Source organism: Austrofundulus limnaeus, unplaced genomic scaffold (assembly GCF_001266775.1).
Source record: "Austrofundulus limnaeus strain Quisiro unplaced genomic scaffold, Austrofundulus_limnaeus-1.0 Scaffold449, whole genome shotgun sequence".
Lineage (NCBI taxonomy): Eukaryota > Metazoa > Chordata > Actinopteri > Cyprinodontiformes > Rivulidae > Austrofundulus > Austrofundulus limnaeus.
Genome location: NW_013952851.1, coordinates 127,539 through 141,144, shown reverse-complemented (window position 1 = coordinate 141,144; position 13,606 = coordinate 127,539). Strand labels below are relative to the sequence as shown.

The window sequence follows — 13,606 nt, the reverse complement described above, 5'->3', positions numbered from 1 at the left end:
CACACACACACACACACACACACACACACACACACACACACACACACACAAACAGTTCTTCATAGATTTCAGTGTCAGAGATCAGTACAAACTCCACCTTTCTGAAATGATGAAACAATGAGCTGAGGACGCGACGATTCCAGGGTTAAATCAAAGAACGACCGCTCGCTCTGTATCTTTGGAAAGAGTCCGACACATGCTTGGAGACAGGAAATAAATGTTTTGTCTTCTGCTTGCTGTACAAAAACAGCACTTTTCTGGCATTTAGAAAAGACTTTCAACGTCATAAAAAATGCTGACTATGTCTGCATCACATTCATCAACAAACTCTAAACAGCTTCAAAGTATGTTGCTGTCAGAGTATACTTTTTTTTTTTACTTTAGAATGACAAAAACAAAACATTTAGTCAGGCAGTATGCTACTTTACCAACATGAACAAACCCAACCTGTACACACTTCCAACACCATTATCAGACAACTTGCTTCACACCACTTGTAGTGAAATGACTCCGACCTGTATCTAAAGCCTGACAGAAACACGGTGCTGTGATTGGCTCTCTCTAACTGAACAGCTTGATGAAGCAGCTGTGACAGTAGGGTTTGTCGTTCTGCTCCTTGAAGGTGCCTTTGTTGAGCTGCTTCAAGCAGAAGGCGCAGACAAAGTGCTCCGGGTGGAACTTCTTGGACATGGCGGTGATGCAGCGGCCCGTGATGGGCTTCTGACAGCCTGAGCACAGGGAGCCGCGGCGCTCGTGGTAGTGCACTTCACAGTAGGGCTGGCCATCGTGCTCGAAGAAGCTGCCATTCACAAACGGTGTGAAGCACTCCTGCACGGAAACAACAAGGTTACAATAGTTCAGGATTTTTCATTATAGTTTAGTTTTATTTCGTTGTGACTTTTTTCTTTTAATTCAGTTAGTTTTAGTTAGTTTTTACAGTGGGTTTGCTAGTTTTTATTAGTTATTATTGCATTTTTAATGCTTAGTTTTAGTTTTGTTTTTATTAGGTCTAGTATTACTTTTTTATAGTTTGAATAAACATATTTGCCAATGCATCCTCAAGCTTGTGATGTGACTGTGAGTTAACTAACCAACAGCTATTTGCTCACTAATTAAAGCAGTCCATTACAGCGACACCTTCCTAAAATTATTGTGTAACTCAATTTAGCCAACTAAGGGAGATTATTTTAGGACGATGACAATAGTTGTCTCCAACCCGGGGCTACCTGCTGCTTGTTTTTCACGTGAGCTACTGAGAGAAGCCAGTGTGCCACGATACTCATAGTTAGTCGTCTTGTGTGAGCTTGATTCATGCTGTTTTTCCCTTGAAAATTATTCCACCTGTTTTATCACMTGTTTCCACTACAAGACTTGCTTTTATTTTTCTCACAGTCATATTCAAAGAAATCCCAAAGTGGACATTGCCGTTTTCTCGTCATTTGGCAGATGATGCTGAGCAGCAGACAGTAAACAAATGTTACGGCCCACAGCTAATGTGAAACTACTCGATTAAAAAAATAAAATAAAAAAGATCCACATGGCTCAAAATAAATTGACAAACACTAAAACTAAGGATATTCTAACTATAATGTCAGTTAGTTTTACTTACCGTATTTATTCGTGTATAATACGATCTCATGTATAATACGATCTCATGTCTAATACGATCTCATGTCTAATACGATCCCGCCCTTTTTTTTTTTTTAGCTTAAAAAGCATAAAAAAATTAATCCTCAAACTACCTCCAATTTCATACAGACTTCAAGATTTTTCAGCCTTTTCAGTCTTTACACATATCAGTAAAATGATCATTGGACTGTTCATTTTATTTTAACAACATATGTACTAAAAGGTATTTTGACAACATATATATCAGCTGTAGCAGCATCATATAAACTCTGGCATTTTACACACAATCCACCAGGAGGCACCAACACAAAAGTCAGAGACTTCACATGAGATTTGGGCCATCTTGTGGGGGAAAAGCAGATTACTTCCTACTCGCGAGCGCCCCCTCTGGTGGGGAAACGTTTTTCAGGGATACAAACTTTTTCAGAACACCGGTAGACGGCAGCCATTACAGACGAACATGTGTTTGTTGTTCCAGCAGCAGCCCGGTCACACGCTAATGTCATTAGCTCATTAGCATTACTAAGGTGAAGGACTGCCTTTTTTCACATCATGTCACCTGTCTGGATCTGTTATTATCTCGCTCTGAAGCACGAAGGAGTGTTAGAGGTAAGCTCGTTTCAACTGATTTTCACGTCGTGGTCTCATTTCCGGACTCTGGCATTTTGTGAATGAAGCCAATATTTCGGTTAAAATACATAAGTAAAAATATTTWTCCGAGTATWGTACTACCCCCCAACTTTATGGATGATATTATGGATTTAATTTTACGTATTATACTTGAATAAATATGGTGGTTTTGTAAAAAGATTATACGTTTTAGTTAGTTATCATTTTTTCATTTTGTTAGTTTTCATTTATTTTAGTTAACTAAAATGTTTTTTTCAATTTCAGTTTTTGTTATTTAGCTAGTTTTAGTTAACTATAAGAACCCTGGTAAACACACTGTTATTCAAGGTTCTAGTTTTTCTGAGAGGCATACAATCTTTGTCGTGACATGAACGTGTGATACGAACCCTGCAAACAAAACACTCTGGATGCCAAAGACTGCTGAGCGCAGAGATGTAGTTTTCCAGAATGGCTCTGGCACAGCCGCCACACTTCGGTGCAAACATATCAAAGTAATCCTTCCTGCAGTACGCTTTTCCATCCTTTTCGTGAAAACCTTCAAAAGTAACACAGAAGAATTTGTTTATTACTCTGTATTTAATGCAAAAGCAGAGTGTAGGAAAAAAAAAACAATACCCTCTGGGCCAAAGAAGGATCCACACTGAGCGCAGAAGAAGTGTTCAGGGTGCCAGGTTCTGTCCAGCGCCGTCACAACTTTCTGAACGTGACACGACAACACTTATTCTAAACGGAGAACTATAGAACAGAGCCCACAGGTGTGGAGCTGACTTACATCCAGTATGGGTCCATTGCAGTAGTAGCATCGAGGAGAGAACAGATGATGGTAATCTTTCTCACAGTAAGGCTGGCCTTCTCGCTCGAAAAAGTTCCTGGAGCCAATCTCTTCTTGACAGTGTGTGCACACAAAGTGTTCAGGGTGCCACGTGCGGCCCATGGCAGTCACCACCTGAGAGGGGACGAGATGGTTCAGTATGCAGTCTAAACGTGCAGAAACACTGAAACCTGAAGGGGGGTGAGTGTAGGGCTGAAAAACACGTGGTATTACAGTGTTTCAGATCAACTGGTGTTTTGGCATCTGCTACAGATTTTTCCCTGTAATGTCACACAMTGACTTTGGAATTTTGTACAATTTTCTATAGTTTTGCAAAAAATTTCTTCTTACTCTCATAATTCTTTTTGGTTAATAAACAAATTATACATCAAAATGTAGGTATTTTCATCTCCTTCCTCCCAGTTTGTCTCACTGATCTATGACTTGCAGTTTTCACTCAAACCCCCCCAGAATGCAGAGTGAATACCCACGATTCAACAGAATCCAGTTATAATTGAGCTCAAAATACTATATTTACTTCAAAACCGGAAGTGATAAATAAAACATTTGGAAACATGAACCATGTGGCCATCAGAGTTTTGCTGATCATCGTTCAAGAATTTGAAGATCTGACTTGTTTTCACACAGTGATTGTTTGAGGTTCACTTTGCAGGAAATGCTTTACCTGCCTATCATTTGGTAGTCAGGGAGTGAGAGACAGAAGCTTTACATTGATTTTTACACTTTGTAATACAATTTGTACACATCATGGTGTAGACATATCTCCTAATCTTAAAGTTATGTCAGTTTTTTTGCAGAAATTCTTCAGAAACATTTTATTTTTGCTACAGATACACTGTATTAATCTCACCTGTCCAACAATAGGCTTACAGCAGGCACCACAAACTCCTTTAGCCACTGTCTGCACCCCTAGTTTGTTCAGGTCGGACTGCAGGCTACCCAGCATGTTGTCCAGCTTGTTGACCTGAGTTGTGGGCCCACCGGGAACACCAGCTTTCCCTTGGGCCATAATCTGAAACGACCCAACATCCAAATAGTTACGACAGTAATGTGTGTCCTCTGTACACATAAAGATGTAAGAAAAGTAACTGAAGACTTTACTGAAGCGTGAAAGTGTGGAAAACAGAAAATACAGGGATTCATGCCTGCATCGGAGGGAAGAATGGGTCATATTCTGTTTGGCAGCCTACAGACACCAGGACTTTGGGTTGTTGTACGGGCTCCTCTGGTGGTCGGGTCGGGGTGTTCAGGTTATGGGCAGGGGGCTCTGGTTTAGGGACAGGAGGGTCCTGAAGTGGGGCTGGTGGATGTGAGGCTTTAATGATGTGCTGAGGTGGAGGGGGGACTGGTTTCTGAATGTGGGTAATTGACAGGCAGGTGGAAGTGGGTGGAGGAGGAGGTGGAGGAAGTGGAATAGGGAGCTGATGTAGAGGAAGTGGTCCCTTAGATTCTTGTGCTACAGGGGTACGACGAGGTACAGTGGGGGAGAGGGGTGGGAGGACCTTCCTGACGGCCACAGGAGACTCAGGGGGAATAATCATCTGAAGAAAGAAAACAGACAGAAGGGAGCCAACAGAGAGGGAAATGGAGACAACTAGAGGACAAGCATGAGTAAAACTGTGGAGCACGCTGAAGCCAACCTTATCGACCTCACTCCCAAAGCCTTCGGGACGGAAACGCTGAGGTTTGGACGTGACGACTACACCCTCGGTCAGCCACTCGTCCGACTGTTTGCGCCGCCGCTCAGAGCGGTTGATCCCGAGTTTACCCTGGAGCTCCTCTATAAGACGGTCCTGAGACGAGTTCTTGTTTACAATGATGGGTCCCACCTTCCTGCGCAGGTGGCTGTCTCGGTACATGGGGTGCACATTGGGAATCTCCTTAGTGCGTTTGATCATTGCTTTCAGCTGAGAGGAAACATGGAGCACCTTACCTTACATTTATACTCATGGTAAACCAGCACAAGCAACATGCCAGGATGCTGTGGTGATCAGTGGGGCTGTGGGTCACATATCGTGGTATTTATTGCATGCTTAGGTCCCATCAGCATGCAATAACCTTTCATCCATCCAGAGTTCCCAGAGTTCAAAGTTTCTCAAGCAATTAGAAAAGTTGCATTAGTTTTCTTTGCACAAACTGCTCCAACAGCACCAAACAGTGAGGTGAATGTGAGTTTAGTATCAAACTTTTAGCTCTGTTAGAGGTCTTCTATTCAGGTAGCTTCTGCTAAAGAAAATGTTTTTTATGGTTATAAGAACATTTCAGATATTTAATGTAGTTTTGTCCAGATGGGTGGGCGTCCAATACTGAACCAACATCCTTTAGTGACATTTAAAAGGTACAGGACAGGGTTTAGTTTTGTGAGGTGAAATGTAAAATTCATAAAACTGCTTGATATTGCTCACTGAAGACTTGATTGTTTTATCTTAAAATGAGAAGAATTACTGTAACTAGTGAGTACCAGAGTGGATTTAAATACATAATACTCTTCCCACCCCCGCCCCCTAAAGCAGAGGCTAGCATGCATACAAGCACCATTAGCCTGGAGCAACACTTGCGTCACACTGAAGTGCAGATGCATACATGTCCTGTTGCAGAGACTCTGTCTATACTGGGTGTCTGCAGGAGRGGCAGATCCAGGGCAACGTCAGGGGTCCCGGGGCACGAGGAGGGGGTCGTGCACTCATCCATCCAGCTAGCTTCCGTCAGCGGCGTCACGCTGCCGTCTGTGTACAGCCTCTCTGTGTAAGGCGTCATGGTGCCATCCAGCCCGTCGTGTAAGGACACGGACAGCTCCTCGTCACCCCAATCCAGGTCTCCGTTCCCATCGGTGCCTCCGTCCACCGAGTTGTCTGTCAGGGTGTTGGTGGCGCTGGTGAACGTGTCGGGCTGCACGCTGCTCCTGTCGATGGGGAGGATGAGCTCCTCCAGCACCTCCTGCAGCTGTTTGCTGTGGCAGTGTGCCTCCTCGTGTGCTGCTGCAGGACCTTGTTCGAAACTCATCGCCAACAGCTTGTCTAATTCGTCGTCCAGGGTGGGCTCAAGCACAGGGGGCTGCCGCATGGCGAGGGGGGCGTCTCTCTGAGCTGCAGGTGGCACCTCGTGCAGCTCTCTGTTGGCGCTGGTGAGAGTCAGCGGAGACGGGACCGTCAGTGGAGAGACTGCAGGTGGTGAGCGTGTTTTTGATGAAGATGGAAACGCAGCGACGTGGAGGAGGGGAGGAGTGAAACTTTCTACAAGAGGTGGACTGGAAAAATTTACATCATGGTTCTGGAAACAACCCTTGCTCAGAGACTCGGGAGCACCGAACAGTTTACCAACAGTAGCTGAGGGTGAAACCCGCTCCACGGATGGACTCGAGGACTTGGGGCTCTTGCAGTCCAGGACAGTGTTCACTGAGCTAACAGAGGGGGTGGTGGTACTGGAAAGACTTGGGCTATTTCCCAACAAGCTGGAATTGGAGGGAGCAGACTGTGAGCGAACTAGCAGGGTCTTTGTTTGGGATGACAGCACGGTGGAAGAGCCATCTATGACAGAGTCCACATCTATGTCGCTGGCTGCAGAAAGGGAGGAGGTGGGACTGTGGAGAGTGGGACGGCTCCGACGGGGCATTAACACGCCACCGTCTCCTCCATCCTCATCTATGTGCAGCTCTAGACCAGCAGGCAAAGGAAGGGGTGGGGAGGCAGGCGGGTTGGACAGACTGAAGGAGAAAGAGGATGCTGGAGTGACAGAAGACGACACGGGAGAATGACGAAAGGTGGAAGGTGCCCCCGCTGGGTCGAGCACAGAGCCCAAAGAATTGGGCTAGAAAACAGAGAAGCATAAGAAAATAAACATTTCAGGAGAGACTTGAGTTTTATTAAGGTAAAGCCGTTCCGGTGTTTGGTCATGCTGTCTTGGCACCTTGAAGTCAGACAGGGAGGCCATCAGTTCATCGAGCTCTCTCGTGGCGCAGGAAGCTGAAATTCTGGCTTGTTGTTGAGATGATGTATCCAGTTCATTGTGACGAGTGGAAGAGCTGAAAATTACAAATAATAATGTAATTAGTTAAAGCWGAATTCACAACCAGGCACAATTTATCTATCTTAGGTCACACTGGGACACAGCAGTCTATGCGTCACAAAGGAGACATATTGATAAATGATGTCTGTGTGAAAGATGGAAGAAGTGAGAAATGACTTGTGGATTGATTGATTGATTGATTGATTGATTGATTGATTGATTGTTGAGTTTAGTAATCTTGGCCATGTGTGTATACCACTGAGGTGACGAGTTGTGCTTTAATCCATTATATAGGGTTGCATGATGTCATGTTCAAAGCAGTTTAGATTTTTTTTTAAAAATTTTAATACAGTATATGTTTTAAATGCATCAAGTTTACTATTTTTAGTTGCAGTTAAATTTAAAGTTGCTGCTTTCGTAGTGATGGAGATTAACGCGTTATTTTTATGTGGTAATAGCATAACATGAATTTCATCCAGGTTTGATTAGATCAGTGTTAATGTTAGATTGCATGAGCATTGCTGTGATTCAGCTGCAGAACTGATTCACATGAAGATTGAGTAGTCATCCTTTTCATCAGAAAACAGCCTCAGCTTTTCTGGAAACCTGCTAAAATCAATGCTTAAAAAAGCACCAAGTCTGTAACTTGCTCCGTTACACAAAAACTCAGAAGAAAAGCAACGGTCTCATCATAACTTTAACAGAGAAAAAGTTTCCTTATGCAGAGTCAGACATAATTCCTATTGCATATAGCAGAGGTTCTCAAACTGGGGTCCCAGGGGTTGGCGAGCAGTACCTTGGGGGGCCTCAAATAATTTCATTAAATTGTTAATTTGGTTTATATATATATATAAAAAAGTACAGTATATGGGGAACAATGCACTGGTATAATAAACCAAACAAAAATGATATCACCACAGTATTTATGGCTTAAAATTACAGGAAATTATTTTTAAGACAGCATGTGGTTTATGAGGGGGTCCCTGGAAAATTTTCATCCTTGTAAGGGGTCCCCAGAACCAAAAACTTTGAGAATCCCAGGCGTACAGAACAAAAAAATATATACAGTATATTTTGTTTATACACAAACTTTCAATTAAAATGTTCAGACATTAGGAATGCATCATTTTTTTGCAGTTGCAAAAACAATTCCATTCAATAAGTGATGCAGTAGCACCACACTGCCCGTTGTGACCCTTTAATTCTTCTTGAACACTCAGTTTTTCTAATGTTAGGAAATATTACAAAGACAGAGGAGAAGCAACACTTTTCAACAAGAAACCTACCTGGGTGAAGGCACTGAACCCTCCAGCTCATCCAACAGACTTTCCACTGTAGGTCGAGCTTCTTCTGGTCTTGTTCCATTTTTCTTGGGTTTCTCCTGAGCTGGGGGGCTTACATGGATGTCAGGGGTGCTGCCGTTCTCATAGTGGGTGATGCTGCTGGATGGTAAGGGTGGAGCCGCCTCCTCTGTGAACAATAACAGATATTTTAGTAACATTGTTCAACAGAAACTAGACAAATAAGATGAGGTTGCTGTTTGTACCTGTAGTGGGGAAGGAAGGAGAGCTCTGTTGAACTGCGTTAAGTTCCAACAGAAGCCTGTCCAGCTCTGAGAGGTTACTGCCCAGAACAGAGGTCATGGCTGCTGATGACGAGTCTGAAGTCTTGTGTTTGTTTGGAAAACTGAGGAGGACACAAAGAATAATTGAAGGTAACAGAATATACCAACGAATGGGTTTCTCTTTAAACAGAGAACATCTCGTGAGAGCAGAGGACACCTGTAAACGTGGTCCTCTTCACTGTGTGACAGAGGAGAGCTGCTGCTGTCCCTGGACCACGAGCTCTTCCTTCCAGAGCCTAAAGACTGCGGAGGAGGAATTCATCATTTACTTCATTCTAAACTATCTTTAACCAGTTTCTGTGATTTGGATCAATCAGTTACGCACAAGTGTGTACAAGAGACACCTACTTGCTGAGAGGAGTGGTGAGAGTTTGGCTGATCAGTCAGGGAGCCGTTCAGAGCCTCAGCTGACGGTGGAGGAGGGACTGGAGGGGGCACATCTTGGTATGTGTGTCCTCCTGTAGGGATGGAGTAGGGGGTTTCGTCAGGCAAGAAGACCGGTCTCTTTGAGATGTGGGATGTTGTTGATTCCAGGTCTGCCAGCAACGCATCTAAACAACAGGACACATTTTCAATGAATAGCATATTCACAAGTGTAACAACTGTCTCGTKGATTTTAAATATATAAATGTGATCCATCTCATCGAAACGAGGATTAAATCCCAAACAATTGCAATAACTGCATTTTGTCAAAATATAATGAATAAATTCTATATCAATAATTTGAATGAAATACCTGAAATATAATCTTAAATCAATTTTGAAAGCACATTTTTGAGCAGTAGCAAAAAAAAAAAAAAAAAAACTAATTTTGAGCAAAAACACCATATATTTTTGTCATTTTCCTGCAACTAGCAAAGATATTTTCTTTCCATCTGGTAAATCTCAAAATCCAAACAATATTTGCAGTTTCTCTTTAAGATGGCATCAAAATGTCCTCATTAAAATAACCCCAAAAGATAGTATTCAGACCAAATATCAATGTATTATCGTGATTAACAAGACAAATCAAGGCATATCTCTGAAACCGCTCAAAATGTCAGGATGATCCAGGTATCAAAATGTAGCTCAAAATTATCCAGGAATCCAAAATGTGTTTAGGTCATTTTCACCAAATCTGACTCAATTCTCAGTTTGGTGTGACGCAGTCACATATTACACACACCCTATCATTTTAAGAAACTTATCACAGATAAATCCCCTAAACAGTGTGAAATGCTTGAACTGAGTGGAGGCTGATGAACTCTTTAATGGGGTTTTTGGTTGATCTGAGTCTGAAGTGACAACTCAGTGACAGTCTTAGTGGGTCAATAATTTTATAAACATTTCCTTAATTTTAATCCATCTAGGGTCTTCAAATAATTTACATTCTGATTCCCAAAGTAGCTTTTCCCATCACTCCAGAATAAAAATTAAAACCTTGCAGCAAAAGAGAAATCACCATATTATTATGTTATTTTGAATTTTTGTTTTTGTATCTTCATTTATTTCTTGTCTGTAATTTATATTAATTTATCAAGGAAACAGACTGATAACAAAGAGGCAGACAGAGAGCATTTTTGAGTCTCATCCAGGGTTGAATGGGTACAGAGTTATTCAACTGAGTGTTTGGAACAAAATAGACCCTTACATCACACAATCTTTCAATCCCCAGTCTGTCCAGAATAGACCACAGTCACTGGCTGTGTACTGTTTCACTCCAGAGGCTTGGAGGTGTTATATTGTGCTTTAAACAATCTCAACTTCACACTGCTGGAAAAGTCAGGGTAAAAATGTCTGAATGTATCCAAGCAGACTCTGACCAAAACACAATTAGTGAAACAAAAAGTCTGTTTAAATTAGAAGTTCCTTCACAAATAAGAACTCTGAAATACATTCAGCAAGTCCATTAAGGCATACAGGATTATCATTCAACACAAAACTGTCTCACAAACTGACTCACACATGCAGAGGAGTTTCAAATAAATCAAGTCAGTGGGTATGTCAAAACTTAACTGTGACTAAATCTGCCTTGCTTTTCCAATAAAGTCAGATTTAGCCAGCAGGAAGACAATTTAATTTTTTAATTCTCAAAGTGTAATATACTCACATATTTTCTACTTGCTGTACCAATAATATTCTCCGTAAAGCAACGTGAGTGTGTGTGCAGTAGCCAGCAGTACAGAGAAAGATGGTGTGAGCAACATGGAGAGACAACATGATGACTAGGGGAGTGGTTATATGGACAATTTCCCTTCAGCACCCCTCTGTTTTAATAACACACAGTGAAAATATGAATGTGGTTTCATCCTCAAACCATATCTACACATAAATAAGATTATAACGTTACATGTGTCATACGGTCATTTATAAATTAAAAGAAGAAAAATAAAGTTTAAATATTCAACACTGACAAGTTTGAATAATCTGAGCCTCTGAAACATTTCTATCCAACAGCTTTCACTATATTTATTCCTGACTCCTCATCATCACCATCTTCGGTCCAATGGGGGGGATCCTTCCCAGAAGTCAAATGCTTTAAGTCCTGTAGTTTGACTTAAACCACATGGGAGCACAAACCTATTTAAAGCAGTAAGCTCAGTGAGAACCCATGTCTGTGCAAATGTGCTGAAATATCAGGACCAGCTCAAAATAATCTGCACCTGGTGCTGACATGCTCAACAAGGCCTCACTAAAGTTGACTTTGTCACTCACAAACAAAGCCTCCAGATAGAATACTCCGAGTGGATTTAGGACAAAGGTGAGCCATAAAACGCAGCCAATTCAGTTTGGTTACAGATCCACCTTTCTCCTACAGCAGCCTCCAAGTTAAAAAAGTAAATGTTTTTGAGACTGACTGCTTACTGATATGTATTCCTAGAAAGCTTCTTGGCCTTGGCAGAGGACAGCGGTACTGCCTGAAGCCCTCCAAAACATGTGCTGACAAAACAAAGTTTTAGAGGATAACTGGAAATAGTCCTAACTGCTGGTACAAGACATCTGCTACTCATGGAGCAAGCCTACAACCTTCAAAATGCCTACAATTGGATGATTTGTTATTAAAAAGGATTATGCATGATGTATTATTCTATAAAAAATAAATGTACTTTTCCACTGCACATCTATAGATAAACATATGTATGCATGACAATAACCTAGGGTTGGGTGATAAATCGATTTAATTTTGGGAATATCGAGATTTTTTTCCCACCAGTGCACTCTTTGGGGTTTCTGTAGTTCAGAGGTCAGCCCACCTGTCCCTCAAGATGCTTGGTACATACATGACATGATAATACAGCAGCTGGCAAAGAGGATCTACTTCTCAAAAAAGACACAATTTCTTCAGTTTTCTGGAACTGGTTAGTTAGGTTTTGCAACCTCGGACTTGGAGCAACAAACACCTCACTGCAAAATCTGTTTGAAGGYTCTTGCTACAAAAAGCAGGAGTAAAACAAATTTGTATCAACACCTGAAATAGTGGCACTCCGGTAAGAGGGAAACAAAATTGATTGAAATCAAAAATTGAATTTGGGATGAAAAAAATCAGATTTTTTTGGGGCCAAATCGCCCAGCCTTACAATAACCCATTAGAAAATACATCTTAAAAGAGTCAAACAGGTAGGGATTTGGCTTCAGAAAAGTACTACATCCAAATTTTTGTCTTGCATTTTATAAAACCTTGACTAAACGACCTGCAGTCCAAACACACACGCTTGGGGAGCTTACATTGTTATTATTAGAATATTGTGTTGACTTTGTGTCCTCTAATCCTTTGTCAAATAGAAAACATCCTAAGTTTTTGGTTTCATTTAAAAAGGGCTGAATGTCAGACATTTTCCAAGATTAACCTTTAGGGTGGATAAGACCTTGCTCCACTCGCACAGCCTTGCACCAGAAAACCTAGTGAACGCCATCATTTACCCAGTATGCTTTGCAACGCTAATAAAATGGCGTTGTCATCCGTGTGACACTATATTTCTTAAAATTTATAAAAACTGAACAGCCTACAGTATTTTTACAGTCTCTGTTTACAGTTGAAGTAAATGTTTATCAAATAATGCCTAATGTTACAGGTAATTGTGGATCCCTCCAAGGAGAACAAGCCTGAGTTTCTCTTGTGCCTGTGCCAGGCCCAGTGTCAGGAAGGGCACCTAATGTCAAACACTAAATATCACCATACTGGATCGGTCAATCCTCGGGTCAACAATCATCATTAGTGCTTTTGACAAACAGGGTGCTGGCAAAAACTGTGCTGCTGTTAGTCGAGAAACGTGTCAGTAGAGCAGCGTGTAGGACTGAAGGTAGCAACTCTAAATGTAGGGACAACGACAGGGCAAGGTGGAGAACTGGCTGTCATGATACAGATGTTTTACATGAGCAAAAAACCAAGTGGAAAGGCAGTAAGGCTGGTAGCAGAGGTAGGGTTTAAGCTGTTTTACCACAATTCAGATTAAAAGAGAAATGGAGCAGTGGTGGTGCTGAAGGAGATCTTTACATAGAACACAGGAGAGGTGGAGTGTCAGAGACGGGGTGATATGACTGAAGGTAGAGGATCTGATGTTGAATGTTGTTATGGTTATGCTCCACAGGCTGGATGTGAGGCAGGGGATAAAGAGAGATTCTGTGAGGATATGGATGCAGGGATAGATAGTATTCCCAGGGAGGAGAAAGTGGCGATTGGAGCAGACTAGGAATGTGCAATATGGCAAAAAATTCATATCACGATATACATTATGATGGGTGGTGGTAACGATATACAGTATATCATGATATAAAACTTAATAGAAAATAAATAAATCACACCTTGAGTGGAATAAATATGTATAGGTAAAAAAATTTAGACCTTAAAATCCCCTTTTTTAAGGGACACTTTTAAGTCTCCCATAAAAATCTAAATTTAAGGGAGA

The 13,606-nt window shown here is 41.7% G+C and overlaps 1 protein-coding gene across 3 annotated transcripts in view; it reads right to left on the bottom strand.

The window, feature by feature from the left end:
• Window positions 1-402: 402 nt before the first annotated feature.
• Window positions 403-13,606, bottom strand: part of pxnb (paxillin b) — a 28,520-nt gene continuing 15,316 nt past the window's right edge. The window contains exons 2-14 of one of the 3 annotated variants that reach the window (XM_014024966.1): window positions 9,069-9,271; window positions 8,878-8,963; window positions 8,643-8,782; window positions 8,383-8,566; window positions 6,998-7,112; window positions 5,675-6,898; window positions 4,732-4,998; window positions 4,237-4,632; window positions 3,942-4,103; window positions 3,032-3,205; window positions 2,875-2,956; window positions 2,646-2,794; window positions 403-828 (exon numbers count right to left, since the gene is read on the bottom strand). In XM_014024966.1, the coding sequence (XP_013880420.1) occupies window positions 562-828; window positions 2,646-2,794; window positions 2,875-2,956; window positions 3,032-3,205; window positions 3,942-4,103; window positions 4,237-4,632; window positions 4,732-4,998; window positions 5,675-6,898; window positions 6,998-7,112; window positions 8,383-8,566; window positions 8,643-8,782; window positions 8,878-8,963; window positions 9,069-9,271 (3,449 nt within the window). In that variant the 3' untranslated portion in view covers window positions 403-561. Of the gene's footprint in view, window positions 829-2,645; window positions 2,795-2,874; window positions 2,957-3,031; window positions 3,206-3,941; window positions 4,104-4,236; window positions 4,999-5,674; window positions 6,899-6,997; window positions 7,113-8,382; window positions 8,567-8,642; window positions 8,783-8,877; window positions 8,964-9,068; window positions 9,272-13,606 lie in introns of all 3 variants that reach the window. The other 2 variants (XM_014024965.1, XM_014024967.1) reach the window with 2 other exon arrangements.